Genomic DNA, 20,576 nt, shown 5'->3' with positions numbered 1-20,576 from the left:
AGAGAACAGATCGGAACGAAGGAGAATAGAAGGACAGTGGGAAGCAGGTTGAGAAAGAGAGAGAACCCTTCCAGTCCAGAGAGCGCAAAGGCCGGGGCCCGGTCCCCGAGGTTGATTGGATCTTTATGTCCGGCAACAGACACCGGAGGAGTAGTGAGCCGCTAACACCTTGCTTCCATCATAGACTTGGGACACAACAGCAACTGAATAGAGAGCCGGGACGCAGTGAGGAGTCCCCGAAGCAGGCTACAGCTGTCTGTCATACAAGTAAAGACAAGGAACACCTAGAGAGAGGCATTCCAGGGTAACTAAGAACTGGAGTGCTTCGCACCTAAAGGCGCATTGGAGGAGTCGTTCAGTAAGGTACATGTTGGCGGAGTGTGGAAGGGAGAATCCTATCCTGCCTGGAGGTTGGCTGGAGCCCTGACCTGGAGAACATGGTACGGAGGCAGGCAGTTGTGTGAACTGCAAACAGTGAGTAAAGCTTTGGAACCGCACACCCTGGTGTCCTCCAGTTATTCCAGCACCGCTACATCTGGGTAACATCATCCATACCATTCTGCGTCTCTCCTCATCCATTGCACCTTCACTGCCCTGGGACTACAGCTCCACCTGTGGGGAGCTATACCGTCTCTGCTGCACCACACCATCAGTCTCAGCGGATCTGCATGCAGCGTTGGCTCAACATCTTACTTGCCAAACACCACGAGTGGCGTCACGAACTATTCATATAAACTTTAACACCATTAACATCACCGCCATTGATATTGGGCGCCCAGGGCCACGGACCAGGTCACCGCTGCTGTGACACACTCCCGCCTTGACACCGGTCCGGTACCGAGTACCCCGCTGCCCTGGGTGTGCGAGGGCGACCCACATAGCTTTTTTTTTTTTTTTAATTTTCCATCCACAAAGCTGTACGGGAGGCTTATTTTTTGCTGGATAAGTTGTGCTTTGACACCAATCATTTTATCATGCAATGAAATCTACTGAAAAGCGGGGGGAAAAAAGAAATACAGTACGGTGAAATTGCTAAAAAAAAAAAAAAAGCGCAGTTCCAAAAAGTGGTAAAAAAAAAAAAAAAAAAAAAATCCAGAAAACGTGTTCATTACATAGATAAAAAAAAAAAAAGACCCGACAATATGATTCTCCATGTCAGTACAATTACGCAGACACTATACATGCCATTAATGATAAATAGCTCATAGTAGCAGGTGGCCCTTGTATAGATTTTTGAATGAGGTTTAAGAACGTCACATTGTGCATCTGTCTACTAAATATATTGGAAGCTTTATCATTTGATATGTAGCAATGTGAATATTGAGAAATCTGAATCCGAAGCTTCTGATAAGACAGGAAGTGAATTTCTGACTTCCACAGTATTCTATTGGACATTGCAGCTGAGTTCGAGTCACCCAATAAGAAATACTTGTAAAAAAAAAAGCAATTAAGCTTCAGATCTTCCTTTAATTTATAAAATTAAAAGGAACCTAGAACAAAACCATGTTTGGTCACTAGTAGAGTTTTGTTGTACAGCAGTGATCTCGAGTCTTGGTTCTCTAGTTGGGATGCAGCTTCCAGTCCTTGCATACCTGGAGAACATTGGCAGACAAGTACGCATACTACAAAAAAAATCCTGAACTGGAACATCGCTTCTTCCATTGACTTCTTTCTTATACGCTGGTGCTTAAGCACGAGCTATAGCACAAGTAAAATGCGATAAAGGAGGTGTTGTGAACCCAAGAGCCGGAGTGAGGTCCAACTCCACTCCGAACGGAGGCTGAAATGTGAACTTCTGCAGCAATCTAGTGAAGAAGAGGAACAGCTCCATTTTAGCCAAGTTCTCCCCGGCACAACTTCTCTTTCCTGAAGAAATAAAAGGAGAGGGAGGAAATCAGTCTCTATTATACTTATGTATAATACCCATACAAAGTGACGTGTAAAAGTTTGGGTACCCCTGGTCAAAAACCACTGTTCTTGTGAACAGATAAGCAAGTTGAAGATGAAATGATCTCTTAAAAAGGGCTAAGGTAAACACACATTTACTCTTTTTTTTTTTTTTTCTTTCCTAAAATACAGAGTAAATTTTGTTAATTATTATCGCTAGAAAAGGCCAGTAAGGCAAATTTCCCATCTTTATAAAACCAAGCTTCATCTTCTAACCCTTTGGGTTCTTCTATGCAGCTGCCTAGCACTCTGAATATGAAAATGGAGGATCCCAAAGCAGGAGAAGGCTTTAAGAAGATCGCAAAACGATTTCAAGTTGCCCTTTCCTCAGTGTGAAATGTAATTAAGAAAGGTCAGTTAGCAGGAACAGTGAAGGTCAAGACAAGGTTTGGAAGATCAAAAAATTTTCACTGAGAGCTGCTCATTGGATTGCTAGAGAGGAAAATCAGAACCCCTGTTTGACTGCAAAAGATCTTCAGAAATATTTAGTAGATTCAGAAGTTGTAGTGTATTGTTCTACTGTTTAGAGCAGAAGTCTCAAACTGCATTCCTCAAGGGCCGCAAACTATGCGTGTTTTCAAGATTTCCTTAGCATTACACAAGGTGCTGGAATCATATGTGCAGGCGATTAAATTATCACCAAGGAAATCCTGAAAACATGACCCGTTTGTGGTCCTTGAGGAATGCAGTTTGAGACCTCTGGTTTAGAGACACCAGCACAAATATGGCCTTCATTTAAGAGTCAGTAGAAGAAAACCCCTTCTGTGTCCTCACCATAAAATTCAGCATCAGAAGTAGGCAAAAGAACATATAAAAGATTAGGTTAAAATAGAACTCTTTTTCTACAATGTTCAAAGGTTTGGGTGGAGAAAAAAAAGCACAGAATTTCAGGAAAATAACATTTTGCCAACCATTAAGCATGGATGTGGTCCAATCATGCTTTGGGGTTTTGTTGCAGCCAATAGCAAAAGGAACATTTCATGGGTAGAGGGAAGAATGGATTCAATGAAATTTCAACAAATTCTTGATGACAACTAGTGATGAGTGATGAGAAATGCCTGTTTGTTAGGGAATCCCCACATGTATTCAGGCTGTCTAGCAGCTGCAAAGCATGTAGCTGCATAGACACAAACTAAATCTCCGAGCACGCCAAAATACTCAGAGGACACCCGAGCGTGCTCGGGAAAACCCAAGCAATGAGAATACTCGCTCATCACTAATGACAACATAATACCATCTGTAAAAAAGCTAAAGTTGAAAAGGGATGTCTTCTACAAATTGCTAATGATCCTAAACACACATCAAAATATACAATAGACTACCTCAAAAGGCACAAACTGAAGGTTTTACAATGGCCCTCATGCGTAGTCCCCGGATCTCAATATCATTGAATATCTGCGGCTAGACCTCAAATTGCATGCAAGATGACCTAGGGATCTCACAGAACTGGAAGCTTTTTCCAAGGAAAATTAGATGAAAATCCCTCAAACAAGAATTGCAAGATTCTGGTCTGGCTGCAAAAAAGTGTTTACAAGAAGTGATACTTAGAAAAGTGGGTGCTACTAGATTTTAACAATGCAGGGTGCCCAAATTTTCACATAGACAGATTTTCCCTGGTCAAATTTACGTTTATTGTGAACAATTATGCAAATTGAAGATAAAATGATATCTAAAAGACCGAAAGTAAAAGATGGCACATTTCCTTAGGTTAGGGGGAAAAAAATTAAAAATCTATAATATAACGCTGTAAGCGTCACTCTGTCCGAAGCCTTTATAGACTGCAAGCACGACACGCCTGCGCAGTCTGGCTCCAGACAGAATGAGGCATCCAGCAGTGAGGAGTGTGTATGGCACCCGAGATGACGATATGCGTACACATTGCATACCACCATCTCCAACGCCATACTTACATACTTACCTGACTGGGAGGAGCATTGCCGCGGCGCTTCTCTTCGGCCGGAGACCGGGGCAGGAGTGTGGCTGGAATCGCGCATGCACAGAGCACGATCCGGCGCCATTTTAGTGAAGACACACTTGCAGTGTGTGTTCAGCAGTATGGCGCCGGACAGCGCTATGGGCATGCGTGATTCCGGCCACACTCCTGCCCCGGCCTCCAGCAGAACGTGACAGCGCTGGAGCACAGGAAAGAAGGGTGAGTATAAATGTTTTTTTTTGTGTGTGTAGTTTTAATTGGAGTGAGGGGTACCATGCATACCAGGATAGGGGGTGAGGGGACCATGCATACCAGGATAGGGGGGTGAGAGGACCATGCATACCAGGATTGGGGGATGAGGGGTACCATGCATACCAGGATAGGGGGGTGAGGGGACCATGCATACCAGGATAGGGGGTGAGGGGACCATGCATACCAGGATAGGGGGGTGAGGGGACCATGCATACCAGGATTGGGGGATGAGGGGTACCATGCATACCAGGATAGGGGGTGAGGGGACCATGCATACCAGGATTGGGGGATGATGGGACCATGCATACCAGGATAGGGGGATGAGGGGTACCATGCATACCAGGATGAAGAATGGTGTGCCATGCACATCAGGATTGGAGGCATGAGGGGTACCATGCATACCAGGATAAGAATGAGGGGTGCAGCACATACCAGGATGGGAGACCATATACCAATAAAAATGAAGAACGGGTATGTATATGTACAGTTGTGGCCAAAAGTATTGACACCCCTGCAATTCTGTCAGATAATACTTGGTATTATCTTCATTTAATTTGTCTTAAATGAAAAAAACACAAAAGAGAATGAAGCAAAAAGCAAAATATTGATCATTTCACACAAAACTCCAAAAATGGGCCAGACAAAGGTATTGGCACCCTCAGCCTAATACTTGGTTGCACAACCTTTAGCCAAAATAACTGCGACCAACTGCTTCCGGTAACCATCAATGAGTTTCTTACAATGCTCTGCTGGAATTTTAGACCATTCTTCTTTGGCAAACTGCTCCAGGTCCCTGATATTTGAAGGGTGCCTTCTCCAAACTGCCATTTTTAGATCTCTCCACAGGTGTTCTATGGGATTCAGGTCTGGACTCATTGCTGGCCATCTTAGAAGTCTCCAGTGCTTTCTCTCAAACCATTTTCTAGTGCTTTTTGAAGTGTGTTTTGGGTCATTGTCCGGCTGGAAGACCAATGACCTCTGAGGGAGACCCAGCTTTCTCACACTGGGCCCTACATTATGCTGCAAAATTTGCTGGTAGTCTTCAGACTTCATAATGCCATGTACATGGTCAAGCAATCCAGTGCCAGAGGCAGCAAAGCAACCCCAAAACATCAGGGAACCTCCGCCATGTTTGACTGTAGGGACCGTGTTCTTTTCTTTGAATGCCTCTTTTTTTCTCCTGTAAACTCTATGTTGATGCCTTTGCCCAAAAAGCTCTACTTTTGTCTCATCTGACCAGAGAACATTCTTCCAAAACGGTTTAGGCTTTTTCAGGTAAGTTTTGGCAAACTCCAGCCTGGCTTTTTTATGTCTCGGGGTAAGAAGTGGGGTCTTCCTGGGTCTCCTACCATACAGTCCCTTTTCATTCAGACGGCGACGGATAGTACGGGTTGACACTGTTGTACCCTCGGACTGCAGGGCAGCTTGAACTTGTTTGGATGTTAGTCGAGGTTCTTTATCCAACATCCGCACAATCTTGCGTTGAAATCTCTTGTCAATTTTTCTTTTCCTTCCACATCTAGGGAGGTTAGCCACAGTGCCATGGGCTTTACACTTCTTGATGACACTGAGCATGGTAGACACAGGAACATTCAGGTCTTTGGAGATGGACTTGTAGCCTTGAGTTTGCTCATGCTTCCTCACAATTTGGTTTCTCAAGTCCTCAGACAGTTCTTTGGTCTTCTTTCTTTTCTCCATGCTCAATGTGGTACACACAAGGACACAGGACAGAGGTTGAGTCAACTTTAATCCATGTCAACTGGCTGCAAGTGTGATTTAGTTATTGCCAACACCTGTTAGGTGCCACAGGTAAGTTACAGGTGCTGTTAATTACACAAATTAGAGAAGCATCACATGATTTTTCGAACAGTGCCAATACTTTTGTCCACCCTCTTTTTTATGTTTGGTGTGGAATTATATGCAATTTGGCTTTAGGACAATTCTTTTTGTGTTTTTTTCATTTAAGACAAATTAAATGAAGATAATATTAACAAAGAATTTGTGTTTGCAATCATTTTCAGGAAGAAACTGAGTATTATCTGACAGAATTGCAGGGGTGTCAATACTTTTGGCCACAAATAAGAAAGCAGCACACCATGTAGGTTCTCAATAAAGTGTTTTGGCTATGTGCCCATGCAGCACCATTTTGGATCAGTGGGTGTGAACCTTTTTCAAGCATTACAATGGTGATAGGTGAATGCCTTTTTAACCATACAATTTACAATGGTAGTTTACAATAATAAGACAGTATTCACTGTATAAAATACAATCACAAGGACTGTGTGTCATCATTAGAAAGTGCAAATACAGAGCAATGTGCGAAAAATAAAAATCATGATGAAAAAATTTACAATCAGCATAAGTCCTGTTATTGGACAGTGATTAGTAATCAGCAGCAGCTGTAAACATAGAAGATAGATCTGACACCCCATTAGAATAAAAAGCACGCCGTGTACAGGCGTCACCAGAGGCTCAGAGTGCAGGATCAAAATTAGCAAATGAAAACACCCGTTTCGTGTTGCTCATGCTCAGTAGCTCCGTTTGCACACCGACCCCATCTTGGATAATGGAAGGCACCAATGCGCATGTGCACATAATATAGCGAGTCCTTACAATAATAGGCTTGTAACGCTACATCACAATGCTATATATAAAAATTCTTAAATATATAGTGCCTTTATTAAATCGCTTAAAAGCGAAACAAGGGGAGAAAGAATGGTCAGATATACCCAGAATATAGGAACACCTCCCCATTAGCTGGGATAGGTAATCTATATCTAAATGGAGGAGAGATTATATATATATATATATATATATATATATATATATATATATATATATATATTTCCCCCTAACATACTAAGGCCATCTTTTACTTTAGGTCTTCTAGATATCATTTTATCTTCAATTTGCATAACTGTAAATTTGACCAGGGGTCCCCGAAAGTTTACATGCCATATTAAGTTACATATACCTTTTTTCCCATACCTCTGGCACACAAAGAAATGACATATGAGCTGTAAATTACTGCCAAAAATAAGAGAAGGGGATGGCATAGGGGTATTACATTCTTATTGGGGCCCTTACCTGGACCCTAGTGTGGCTAAAATCGGGGAATTGTGCCTCTTGAGCAAACATTGCGCACCGGGAGCCATTGCGAATGGAGTTAAGACCCAGACAAGATGACTGTGAAGGGTTGTTTGGACACTAAGGCATAAGTGGGTAGTAATTTTATGCTATGAATCAGTATTACCAAGAATACAAATTATAAATATATTTTTTTTAATTGCACACACACATTTTTTACTGAATTTCTCATTATAAAAAAAAAAAAAAACTAAACAAGCCTGGAGTACTGTTAGTGCTTACAAAGGGTGCGATACTCATCCTTACGTTACTGCCAAAAAAAAATATATCAAAATTATATTGACAAAATCCACCCTACATAGATGGACACGTTGTATATTACATGTCCTAAAGCTTCTCACCCATTTCAGCAGAATATTGTATCAAGTTACCTGCAGAAAATGGCAAAAACGCTTCTTTCTTAACAAAATTCTCTTTGGAGTCAAGAAAATGCCCCGGAAAAAATTCATTTGGTTTCTCAAAATGGGCCTCATCTCGAAGGACCGAAGTCAATAGAGGCATAACGTATGTGCCCTGTAAAAAAAACAAAAAAAAAACCCAAAGTGCATCAACATTGTAACCTCCAACACATGTTTAATTAGGCTTAATAACAAAACAAATAAAAAATACAAGTAAGGCTACTTTCAAATTAGCGTTTTTTAGCGCGCTTCGTGCACAATAGAAACGCATGGAAAAAACGCATCATGCGTTTGCTTTTTTTAGGCGCATGCGTGTTAACCAGTTTCTAGCCATAGAATCGTAGAGTTGAAAGGGACCTCCTGGGCCATCTGATCCAACCCCCTGCTCAAAGCAGGATTCGCTAAATCATCCCAGTCAGATGTCTGTCCAGCCTCTGTTTGAAGGCTTCCATTGAAGGAGAACTCACCACTTCTCGTGGCAGCTTGTTCCACTCATTGATCACTAACTGTCAAAAAGTTTTTTCTAATATCTAATGTGTCTCCTCCCATTCAGTGTCATTCCATTGCTTCTAGCCTTTCCTTGTGCAAATGAGAATAAAGTTGATCCTTCTACAATGTGACAGCCCTTTAGATATTTGTAGACAGCTATTAAGTCTCCTCTCAGCATTCTCTTTTGCAAACTAAACATTCCCAAATCCTGCAACCTTTCCTCATAAGACAGGGTTTGCAGACCGGTCACCATTCTTGTCGCTCTTTTCTGAACTTGCTCCAGTTTGTTGATGTCTTTTTTAAAATGTGGTGCCCAAAACTGGACACAATATTCCAGATGAGGTCTGACCAAAGAGGAGTAGAGGGAAATAATGACTTCACGTGATCTAGACTGTATGCTTCTGTTAATACATCCTAGAATTGCATTTGCCATTTTTGCTGCTGCATCACACTGTTGACTCATATTCAGTCTGTGATCTATTAGTATACCCAAATCTTTTTCACATGTGCTGTTGCTTAGCCCTATTCCTCCCATTCTGTATATGCTTTTTTCATTTTTATTGCCCAGATGTAGTACTTTGCATTTTTCCCTGTTAAAAACCATTCCGTTGGTTGCTGCCCACTGCTCCAGTTTATTTATATCTTTTTGAATCCTCTCTCTCTCTTCTCTAGTGTTAGCTATCCCTCCTAGCTTTGTGTCATCAGCAAATTTAATCAGTTTACCCTCAATTCCTTCATCTAAATCGTTGATAAAGATGTTGAAAAATACAGGGCCCAGGACAGAGCCCTGTGGTACCCCACTTGAGACATTCTTCCAACTGGATGTGCAGCCATTTACGACCACTCTTTGGGTCCGATCACTAAGCCAGTTATGAATCCACCTAACAGTTGCCTTGTCCATTCCATACTTAGTCATTTTTTCAATAAGGATTGTATGAGAGACTTTGTCAAATGCTTTGCTGAAGTCAAGATATACTATACCATGTCAACTCTTAAAACGCTTGCGATTTTAAACGCAGGCGTGCGCATGTCCATACGCACACCTGCGTTCCCATAGACTGTAATGTGTTATTTTGGCGCATTCCGTGCACAAGCGTGCCATGCATTTTTTTTTTTTTTTTTTTCTTTTTACACAGGTTTGACGGACCAAAAATTAAACAGGTTGTATCCGGCACGCCTAGGCGCACACTGCAAGAAAAATGCATGCGCATGAAAACGCATACAAACGCTAGACCATGCGCCCGCCATGTTAAACATAGTGGCGCATGGACACGCACGATGCGCTGCTCTAAAAAACGCTAATGTGAAACCAGCCTAATTCAACATGAATTCATCATGAAATGTCAGTTTCATTGACTACTGCAGTTTCATAATTATCCAACGAGCATCTCTAGTTCTTATTAATCCTATACAAAAATGTGTGCAAAAAAGCAAAATTATATTCTTTGTTAAAAACTAATGAAAGTAGAGTCCCTCTGGCTGTTATGACCTGCTGCAAACTTGATATCAGACGAGACATCAGATTCTCACCATGCTCTTGGGGCATTGTAGCCAATTTCTAATGAGCAATTCATACCAGGTAACATACTCTAGAGATTTCAGGCTGCAACATAATAGTAATAATTATTTCTATAGCGCTAACATATTCCGCAGCATTTTTCATTTTTGAGGGGACTTGTACAGACGATAAAAAAACATTACAGAATACTGAGAATAATAATCACATAAACAACAGATACCAAGAGGAGTGAGGGTCCTGCTCGCAAGCTTACAATCTATGAGGAGATAGGGGAGACACGAAAGATGGATGGTAACAATTGCCTTCATAGTGCTGTCCATCCATCAATGTAATGCTGTATGGAATCGTATCCAACCAGTATGTTTAAAAGTACAGATACAGAGGACTGTTAAATGCATAAAAGGTTAAAGAGATGATACAAGGATCCTGGTTTAGAAGAAATTATTGAATGTGCAAAACAGGGATAGTTCGATAAATATGTTGAGGCGGAAGGCCAGTCTGAAGAAATGTGATTGTAGGGCAAACTTAATACTGTGGGTATTGGGGATCAAATTGTCCTGGGTAGTACATTCACAAGACTTGGCGTGAGAAGTCTTGGGGACAACAGTGAGGTTCGGATTATTGAGGATGTTAGTCTTAGGTCATTAGCAGACCAGAAGGCGCAGAATGGGTGGTAGACAGAGACAAGTGAGGAAATATAGGGTGGTGATGAACCATGGAGCACTTTGTGAGTGAGAGTGATAAGTTTATATTGAACTCTGGAGTAACTAGTTCAATGACTGGCAGAAGGTAGAGGCATCAGTGTAATGGTTGTGCGGAATGTGATCCTGACTGCAGCATTCAAGACAGATTGGAGAGGAGAGTGTTTAGTAAGAGGGAGACCGATTAACAGAGAGTTACAATAGTCGAGAAGAGAATGAATAAAAGCAAAAGTAAGAGTTTTTGCAGAGTCGATAGTAAGAAAAGATTGAATTCTAAAAATGTTTTGAAATGTAGATGACAAGAGCTAGCCAGTGATCGGATGGGGGAGGCGAATGAAAGATGTGAATCAAGTATGACCTCATAACAGCGGGCATGCTGCTGGGGAGTAATGGGAGAACCATGCATGGAAATGGCAAAGTTGGGCATAGGTAGGTTATTGGAGGAAGGAAGTTTTCTATGGATTTCAAGATTGGCAGCTGTGACAGTCACTTCAGAATGCTCCAGGACTTCTGAAAGCAAGCCTTGGTGGACTATGACTTATACTTGGAATAACTGTCCTAATGTATTTAGAGAGCCTTGGGGACATCAAACGGTATGAAGGAAGCTGTTGGGTCATCATAAATTATATACAGTGGATACAGAAAGTATTCAGACCACTAAGGTTTTTCACTCTTTCACTGAAGCCATTTGGTTAAAATCAAAAAGTTTTTTTCTCATTAATGTACACTCTGTAACCCATCTTGACTGGAAAAAAAATTAAAAAAAAAAATGATGCAACAAGTTTTTCTCACCTGGATTTGGGGATCGATCCTCTCCAGTTCGTCAGGTTGGATGGTGTATTTTGGTGGACAGCTATTTTCAGGTCTCTCCAGAGATGCTCAATTGGGTTTAGGTCAGGGCTCTGGCTGGGCGAGTCAAGAATGGTCACAGAGTTGTTCTAAAGCCACTCCTTTGTTTTTTTAGCTGTGCGCTTAGGGTCATTGTTTTGCAGGAAGGTGAACCATCAGCTAAGACTGAGGTCCAGAGCACTCTGGCAGAGGCTTTCATCCAGGATATCTTTTGCACTTGGCCATATTCATGTTTCTGTCAAGGGCAACCAATCATCCTGTCTCTGCAACTGAATAACACCCCCATAGCATGATGCTGCCACCACCATGTTTCATTGTTGGGATTGTATTGGGCAGGTGATGAGCAGTGCCTGGTTTTCTCCACACATACTACTTAGAATTATCACCTAAAGGTGTATCTTCTTCTCTTCAGACCAGAGAATCTTATTTCTTATAGTCTGGGAGTCCTTCATGTGTGTTTTAGCAAACTCTATATGGGCTTTCATATGTCTAGCACTGAGGAGAGGCTTCCATAGAGCCACTCTGCCATAAAGTATAGTATGAACAGGTGCCTGCTGCAATGAATACTTAATTTGAAAAATGGAAGAATGCAGCAGCCCTCTGTAGAAACCAATATATATGCAAACGCAAAATCTATCAGAATTGCTGAGTAAACTGTAATAAAAAGTAAAATACTTTAAAAGGCCCGATTGGTGGAGGGCTGCAGTGATAGTTGACTTTGTGAAACTTCCTCCCATATCCCTACTGCATCTGTGGAGTTCAGTCACATTGATCTTGGGGTTCTTCTTTACCTCTCTCACCAAGGCTCTTCTCCCATGATTGCTCAGTTTGGCTGGACGGCCAGGTCCAGGAAGACTTCTGGTGGTCCCAAACTTCTTCCATTTAAGGATTATGGAGGCCACTGTGCTCTTAGGAACCTTGAGTACTGCATAAATTCTTTTGAACAATGGCCAGATACGAGCCTCGCCACAATTCTGTCTCTGAGCTTCTTGGCCAGTTCCTATAACCTCATGATTCTCATTTGGTCTGACATGCACTGTGAGCTGTGAGGTCTTATATAGACAGGACTTGATTTGGAAAGGCATACACCTATCAGGTTAATTAAACACAGCTGGACTTCAATGAAGTAGAAGAACCATCTCAAGGAGGATCACAAGGAAATGGACAGCATGTGACTTAAATATGAAAGTCTGAGCAAAGGGTCTGAATACTTATGACCCTGTGATATTTCAGTTTTTCTTTTTTAATAAGTTGGCAAAAAATTTTACATTTCTGTTTTTGTCCGTCGAGATGAGGAGCGGAGTGTACATTAATGAGAAAAAAAATTTAATATTTTGAATTTACCAAATAGCTGAAATGAAAGAGTGAAAAATTTAAAGGGGTCTGAATACTTTCCATACTCACTGTACCCCTCAAAGTCACTTCAAATGTGATGTTGTCACAAAAAAATAAATTTATCAAATTTTGTTGGAAAAAATGAGAAATTGCTGATCAACTTTTAACCCTTCTAACTTTCTAATAATAAAAAAGGTTTCCAAAATTGTGCTTATGTAAATGTTAAGTATTAACTAATTTTGTGTGGCATAACTCTGGTTTAAGGGCACAAAAATGAAAAGTTAGAAAACTGCAAAATTTGCCAAATTTCTGCTTTTTTCATAAAATAAATATGTAAGTCATGTTATACAAGAAGTATTAATGCTATCATGAAGTACAATTTGCCACAAAAAAATATTCTCAGAATCAGTGGGATATGTTGAAGTGTTCCAGTGTTCCAGAGTTATCACATAAACGGCACTGGTCAGAATTGTAAAATTTGGCTTGGTCATGAACGTCAAAATTGTCTGTTACTTAGGTCACTAAGGGGTTCATATTCTGAAGGTGGTTTGGTGATGTATTAATATACTGTTGGTGGTTCTAAGCCCTCTTAAGAAACTAAATAGGCATCACTGACACCACAGCCATTCACTGTACACATCAACTTTCTGCATCATGGCTCACTGTACGCAACACATAACCAAATCCGTACTTCACTGAATACATTACCAAGTGATTGGCCACACTTCACTATAGGCATCACTGAGCTACCACTGTAGGGATGACAGAGCCACTGCCATGTTTCACTGCAATAATCAGTGACACAATGTGACTCTTCACTGTAGTCATCACCAAGCCATAACCATGCTTCATTGTAGGCATTAGCGAGCCACCACCATGCTTTACTGTAGTACCTTTTTCAGTGTATGATTTATGTTGTCTCGAAGTTCCTGTTTTGTTTCATAGCACCACATATCAGTTTCAAATCTCCTTTGCCTCACTTTGATGATTTTGAGCATATTGGAGGTGACTTTTCTTCTGCTTTTTGTTCAGTATAGATGAAGTTTTAAAGTTTGGACATGGTGTCCTACAGTGTCAATATGTGTCGTATTGTGGAGAGTGAAGCATCAGCTGCTGTCAAATCTCACCGCTGGTCTTCAATCCAGTAAACAAATCCTTGTTTGGATTTAATGAAGGCAGTTATAGCACAAAGAAAAAAAACAAAAAAAACAAGAATATTATTAACCTAGAGACAATTGCCCACGATTAATGGCCCAGATTCCTCATGAAAATTGCCAGAAGCTGTTGTCTGGCTCTGTATCACATGTTCTGCACATCATAACAACCAAAAAGGCTCTATTTAGAACAGAACCAGCTTTTCCAATCTCTGCTCTGAATCCACTCCTGTGTCTCCATTCAATGTCAGCAAGCAGTTAATCCTGAATGCTATCTCTGTGTTTTCAACTCTGCAAGCTTATATCTGGTATATAGTTTTTTTCAACTTACTCTGCTTGTCCCCTTATGTTGTGAGGTCAAGAAACTTTTCAAAGTGCTTTATGATCCATGTAGTGCTGGACATGTGTTTATTTGACCACAACATTTTTTTGGGTCCTGGTGTCTCAATTTAGTGTGATTAACGAGAAGAGAGCGCAAAAAAAAAAAAATCTTAGCCTTAACCTCCTATATATTCAGACATAGCTAGGGGGAGCATTTATGCAGGGGGCATTTATGCACATGTAATCGAAGTACATGTATCAAAGTACTGGCAGTTATAACATGGCAGTTAGACAGGGCAGGAGACAGGCAAGACATTTATATTCATCTACTCCCTGTACATTTGGAGTACAACAAATATATACCATATGCATTTGTGTAATTTATATCCTGGCCGCTGCATTCACACACATCCACCGCCCTGGCATTAACTCTCTACACTCCATCCATATTGGCCCCTCGCTTCTTTCCTCTCCTATGTATAGCACTCACGCTCTTTTCACATTGTTAAATTGCACAGGTCCAGGCAGTCCCACCATTCAACACCAGAGACGCTCTCACAAATCACTTAACCATCTGCTCACTCTTTCTATCCTCCTTCTCCTAGTCGCAGGAGACATTGCTCCCAACCCTGGTCCCCCATGTTATAGAAAGTCAAACCCCCCCGACTGCTACACTCAGAAACCCCTCTAATCTTATTAATATTCCCTGCATGCCATCTGTCTCTCTTAATTGTGCAGTTTGGAATTCTCGCTCAATGTGTAACAAACTCTCCTTCACTCATGACTTTTTCCTTTCTAATTCTCTTAACCTCCTGGCTATTACTGAAATGTGGATCCAGCAGTCAGATACTACCGCTGCTGCTGCTCTTTCATAGGGGGGGCTACACTTCTCTCATACCCCAAGATCAGACAATAGAGCTGGTGGAGGCGTTGGTCTGCTCCTATCACCAAAATGTACCTTTCAGGTTATCCCTCAAGTACCCTCACTAGTCTTCCCTTCTTTTGATGTCCATGCCGTCAGACTCTACACCCCCTTCTCCATGCGAGTGGCGGTGGTGTACCGTCCTCCCGGCCCCTCCCATCAGTTCCTGGCTCATTTTGCTACTTGGCTTCCACATTTTCTCTCCTGTGACATCCCTACCCTCATCATGGGAGATTTCAACATCCCCATTGCTCTTCCTCTCTCCCCATCTGCTACTCACCTTTCATCTCTAACCTCCTCATTTGGCCTTTCGCAGCTTACTAATTCTCCAACGCATGAAGACGGAAACTCCCTCGACTTGGTCTTCTCTCGGCTTTGTGCAGTGGATGATTTTGCAAACTCCCCTCTCCCGCTCTCTGACCATAATCTTCTTTCATTCTCTATAAAGAACTGCCAGGCTGCTCAGGTCACCCCCACTGTCCAGACTTATAGAAACATACAGGCCATTAACACCCAGAAACTTATGAAGAACTTGCAGTCTTCATTGGCCCCTATCTCCTCCCTCTCATGTCCTGATTCTGCATTGAAGCATTACAATGAAACACTTCAAAGTGCCCTGGATGAATTTGCACCCCCTATAAATAGAACACCACAACGCAGATGGCGACAACCCTGGCACACGGTGCAAACACGTTTCCTGCAGCGGTGCTCCAGGTGTGCCGAACGTCTGTGGAGAAAATCCAATCTACACGAAGATTTCATCCATTTTAAGTTTATGCTTAGAACATACAACACTGCCCTTCACCTCTCCAAACAAACCTATTTCAACACCCTCATCACCTCACTGTCCAATAACCCGAAACGTCTCTTTGACACTTTTCATTCTCTACTCAATCCAAGAGTACAGGCCCCAACCACGGAGCTCCGAGCTGACGATCTGGCCAATTACTACAAAGAAAAAATTGACCAGATCCGACAGGAAATTATCTCCAAATCCCCTCATACCATGCACTGTCCTCCCTCCCCCACTGCATCTAACTCACTCTCTGATTTTGAACCAGTCACAGAAGAAGAAGTAAGCAGGCTCCTTGCATCTTCTCGCCCAACTACTTGCACCAGTGACCCATTTCCGTCACATCTCCTCCAGTCCCTTTCCCCTGCTGTCACCCCTCACCTAACTAAAATATTTAACCTCTCTCTCTTCTGGTATTTTTCCCTCCTCATTTAAGCATGCCATCATACATCCACTACTTAAAAAACCATCCCTCGACCAAAACTGTGCCGCTAACTATAGACCTGTCTCTAATCTTCCCTTCATCTCTAAACTCCTGGAATGCCTGGTCCACTCCAGTCTTATCCGCTATCTCTCAGAAAACTCTGTTCTCGACCCTCTCCAATCCGGTTTCCGCTCTTTACACTCCACTGAAACTGCCCTCACTAAAGTCTCTAATCATCTGCTAACAGCTAAATCAAATGGTCATTACTCCATGCTAATTCTCTTGGATCTCTCTGCAGCATTCGACACTGTGGATCATCAGCTCCTCTTCACTATGCTCCGTTCCATTGGCCTCAAGGACACCGTTCTCTCCTGGTTCTCCTCCTATCTCTCCGACCGCTCCTTTACTGGTCCTTTTGCCGGTTCCTCCTCCTCTCACCTTCCCCTTACTGTTGGGGTCCCCCAAGGATCGGTTCTAGGCCCCCTCCTCTTCTCCTTGTACACTGCCCCTATTGGTCAAACAATCAGTAGATTTGGTTTCCAGTACCATCTCTATGCTGATGACACCCAATTATACGCTTCTTCTCCTGACATCACGCCAGCCTTTCTAGAAAACACTGGCGATTGTCTAAACGCTGTGTCTAATATCATGTCCTCACTATATCTGAAACTGAACCTGTCAAAGACTGAACTCCTGGTGTTTCCTCCCGCTACTAATGTACCTATACCCGACATTGCTATTTCTGTGTGTGGTTCCACTATTACTCCCCAGCAACATGCCCGCTGTCTTGGGGTCATACTTGATTCCGAGCTTTCCTTTGCCCCCCACATTCGATCACTGGCTCGCTCTTGTCATCTGCACCTCAAAAACATTTCTAGAATTCGACCTTTTCTTACTTTTGACTCTGCAAAAACTCTTACTGTTTCTCTTATTCATTCTCGTCTCGACTATTGTAACTCTCTTCTAATCGGTCTCCCTCTTACCAAACTCTCCCCTCTCCAATCTGTCTTGAATGCTGCAGCCAGGATCATATTCCTTACCAATCGTTACACCGATGCCTCTACCTTGTGCCAGTCATTACACTGGCTACCTATCCACTCCAGAATTCAGTATAAACTTATTACCCTCACCCACAAAGCCCTCCATGGCTCAGCACCACCCTACATCTCCTCCCTTGTTTCAGTATATCACCCTACCCGCGCCCTCCATTCTGCTGATAACCTGAGGTTAGTATCTTCAATAGTCAGAACCTCCCACTCCCGTCTCCAAGACTTTACACGTGCCGCGCCAATTCTTTGGAATGCACTTCCCAGGTCAATACGATTAGTCCCCAATCCCCACAATTTTAAGCGTGTCCTGAAAACGCATTTATTCAGACTGGCCTATCGCCTCAACACATTAACCTAATCTATCCCTGTGTGGCAGAGCCCAAAGTTTTACCATAACCAGGTTCCCAGCATCATGTTCCCACATGCTTTATGCATCCATTAGCCCTCTGTGTCTGTACTGTTACACACTTAACATTATGGCTGGTCCATACAATCAGAGCAACTGTTACCACCCACCTTTCGTGTCTACCTCTTTCCTCATAGACTGTAAGCTTGCGAGCAGGGCCCTCATTCCTCTTGGTATCTGTTATGATCTATGTGATTATTGTTATGCTGTAATGTCTATTGTCTGTACAAATCCCCTCTGAAATGTAAAGTGCTGCGGAATATGTCGGCGCTATAAAAATAAAATTTATTATTAAATTTATTATTATTATTTAGACCTAAAGATGACGGTTATGAGGTTATGGGGTTGAATCGTTCTGAGACTGTAGTAGTCATTAAAACTTAAAGCGAACCTGTCACCTGTTTTGGCCGCTATAAGATGCAACCACCGCCTTTCAGGGCTTATCTACAGCTATTCTGTAATGCTGTAGATAAGCCCCCAGTCTGACCTGAAAGATTATAATAAAACTCGTTTTTCTTTTACTCACCTGCGGGGCGGTCTGGACTGATGGGTGTCTTTCAGGTCGGACCGGGGGCTTATCTGCAGCATTATAGAATGCTGTAAATAAGCCCCGAAAGGCGGTTGCCGCATCTTATGGTGGCCAAAACAGGTGACAGGTTCAACTTGTGCTAAAGTCGGACAAACCAATTGAATTATTGGTTTTGAGCTATTATCTTTGCTCTTGTTTCGTTGTTTTATTGCAAACAGTAGAAAGTTTCCTAGAAAAAGAAAACCAAGTTGCTTTCAAAAAGGTGAATTTTTTTTTGATAGCAACTGTAAAATTTTACATAACAAGTTTTATAAAAATATGGAACTATTTTTAATTAAATGGTTTCCTTATAAAACACCAAATATATGTAGAAAGTGTGTGTGTGTGTGTGTGTGTGTGTGTGTGTGTGTGTGTGTGTGTGTGTGTGTGTGTGAGAGAGAGAGAGAGAGATTCCAGTCATCTGGAGAACAGAGTTCTCCGACCAGTTTGCTCATTTATACTGGTCTCTAAAGGTCAACTGAGTGGTGACTGCACTTGCATGCAGCCCTGTCTACTGAATTCTTGCACATCCCTTTCCACAACTTCTTCTATAGATTTCAAATGGAGAAGACGACATGCGAGAACGGTGATGATGATCATGTTTTGGAGGAAGGGTGAGAATGCCAGAGGTCCCACCTGCAACTTTCTAGCACTTCCGGCATGGTCTATGAATATGGCAAACATTTTAATGTTTGGTGAGACTTCAAAAAGACTGCAGAAGTAACAAATATATATGCGTACTTCTTGTGCAGAGGTGTCCTTTACCTTTTCTCTTGGTATATGTCATGTCAAGAGAAGAGGTGCAATATACTCCGTCAGGAAATGTTTACATTGTATGTGTGGTCACCCAGTGGTTGTGATGTATATTGCATCCTGTTGAGGATTTTTCTAACATATCGCGGTGACAAACTAAATTTGCCTGATGAGAAATTGAAGTCTATAATGAAATTCGAAGAAATTTAACATTTGTACATCAAACCACCACTTTTTTTTTTTTACTGTAATTTCTTACTTTTGGTATAAAATATCCTTTGAACGTGACATCCTGGGCAGCAGCGTGTGGAACATTAGTTGGAATGATGTTGGCAAATCTTTGCACCTCATGGATGACAGCGTCTGTATAGGGCATTAACCGCCGGTGCTCGGATTGAGGTTCAGCTGACCCAATAACTTTTTCTATTTCATTTTGCACATTTTCTGAAAATAAAAAGGCTGTTCGTTTAATCATTCTCAACAAAGCTTTATATTGTTTTAATTATAGCATGAGCAAATTTAAAAAAAAAAAAAAAAAAATTGGAAATTCGTCAGATTCGTCATTGTTTCTCAAGAAAATTGATTTGCAGTAAAGTTCTCCAAAGCCTAAAATTGCCCTGATAAGATGTATGACGCAATTCTCTCTCTCTCACTTCTGTGCCATCAAATTGTTTCTCTTTTTAGCTTTGGCAGAGAAGTGATGTCCTTTCACTATCCAGACTCGCCTCAAAATGGCAGCTACATTCCCTTCCTCTGCTTTTATGCAGGCTATGAGATTCGGTCCAGATTGGCTGCTCTATACCATGCCATAGCAGCGAAACATTATGGGAAAATCTGCTTGGCTGTGTGAGGTCTTTTAATATTTCTCTAATACAATGTGTAATGTGGCAAATTGATCAAATTCACTAAGTTCAGCGAATTCAAAAACATCCACACATTCAATTTGTATTTCATTAATCTTTGCCTATATCATCTCTTTTAAATCAGTCAACAATCCACATTTGTAGCTTGTTTCACCTTTCCTTAAGAAATTAGTTTTTCTCCTTTAATAGTCCTACATTATCCACGTTATTATTTGTTGAAGGTGGTGAATGGTATTTTATGTGTTCTTTGTTTACAGCCATATTATGCAGTTGTAAGGGGTATAATAAGTAACTATAGGTCTTCCTTCCATCAGTATATGAAAGGTTTATTATTTTGTTCTACAAAATTGTTTCATTTACGCCTTTCTTTGCTTTCCAATTGATCTGCATTGATTTTCGCTCTCTTTTTTTCCTTCCATCATCATGTAAGGAACATGGATGTTATGTTTTGTAATGCTACCTGGACATCTATTCAGTACTGGGATTCTGAAAAATTCACAATGTGATGATGCCTGGTAACAATAACACCCAGATTCCCTTTAACTCTATTAAGGAAATACTAGGAGTTGTAGGTTCATGTAAAACCAACTTATATTGTATCAGAGAAAGCTGTGGGGGTAGTTGAAATTGATCACTGTATTAAGGCTGATGCTATATTCATGTACTGATGGTGATTCTGCTGCTGAAGCCCTTTACTGATGATGGTCTGGGTTTTGTATTCATGTACTGATGGTCAACCTGGCGCTGTATTAA

The 20,576-nt window shown here is 41.6% G+C and overlaps 1 protein-coding gene across 3 annotated transcripts in view; it reads right to left on the bottom strand.

Annotated features, from left to right (window-relative positions):
* Nucleotides 1–1,447: 1,447 nt before the first annotated feature.
* LOC141098549 (cytochrome P450 2K1-like) overlaps nt 1,448–20,576 on the bottom strand; it is a 71,953-nt gene continuing 52,824 nt past the window's right edge. For 2 of the 3 annotated variants that reach the window (XM_073586431.1, XM_073586432.1), the window contains exons 9-11: nt 19,220–19,404; nt 7,651–7,792; nt 1,448–1,866 (exon numbers count right to left, since the gene is read on the bottom strand). In XM_073586431.1, coding sequence (XP_073442532.1) covers nt 1,688–1,866; nt 7,651–7,792; nt 19,220–19,404 — 506 coding nt within the window. In that variant the 3' untranslated portion in view covers nt 1,448–1,687. Of the gene's footprint in view, nt 1,867–7,650; nt 7,793–13,463; nt 13,726–19,219; nt 19,405–20,576 lie in introns of those variants that run through there. The other variant, XR_012234283.1, reaches the window with a different exon arrangement.

Source organism: Dendrobates tinctorius, unplaced genomic scaffold (genome assembly GCF_039654945.1).
Source record: "Dendrobates tinctorius isolate UK_male_01 unplaced genomic scaffold, ASM3965494v1 ptg000093l, whole genome shotgun sequence".
Lineage (NCBI taxonomy): Eukaryota > Metazoa > Chordata > Amphibia > Anura > Dendrobatidae > Dendrobates > Dendrobates tinctorius.
This window is presented reverse-complemented; position numbering and strand designations above follow the sequence as displayed.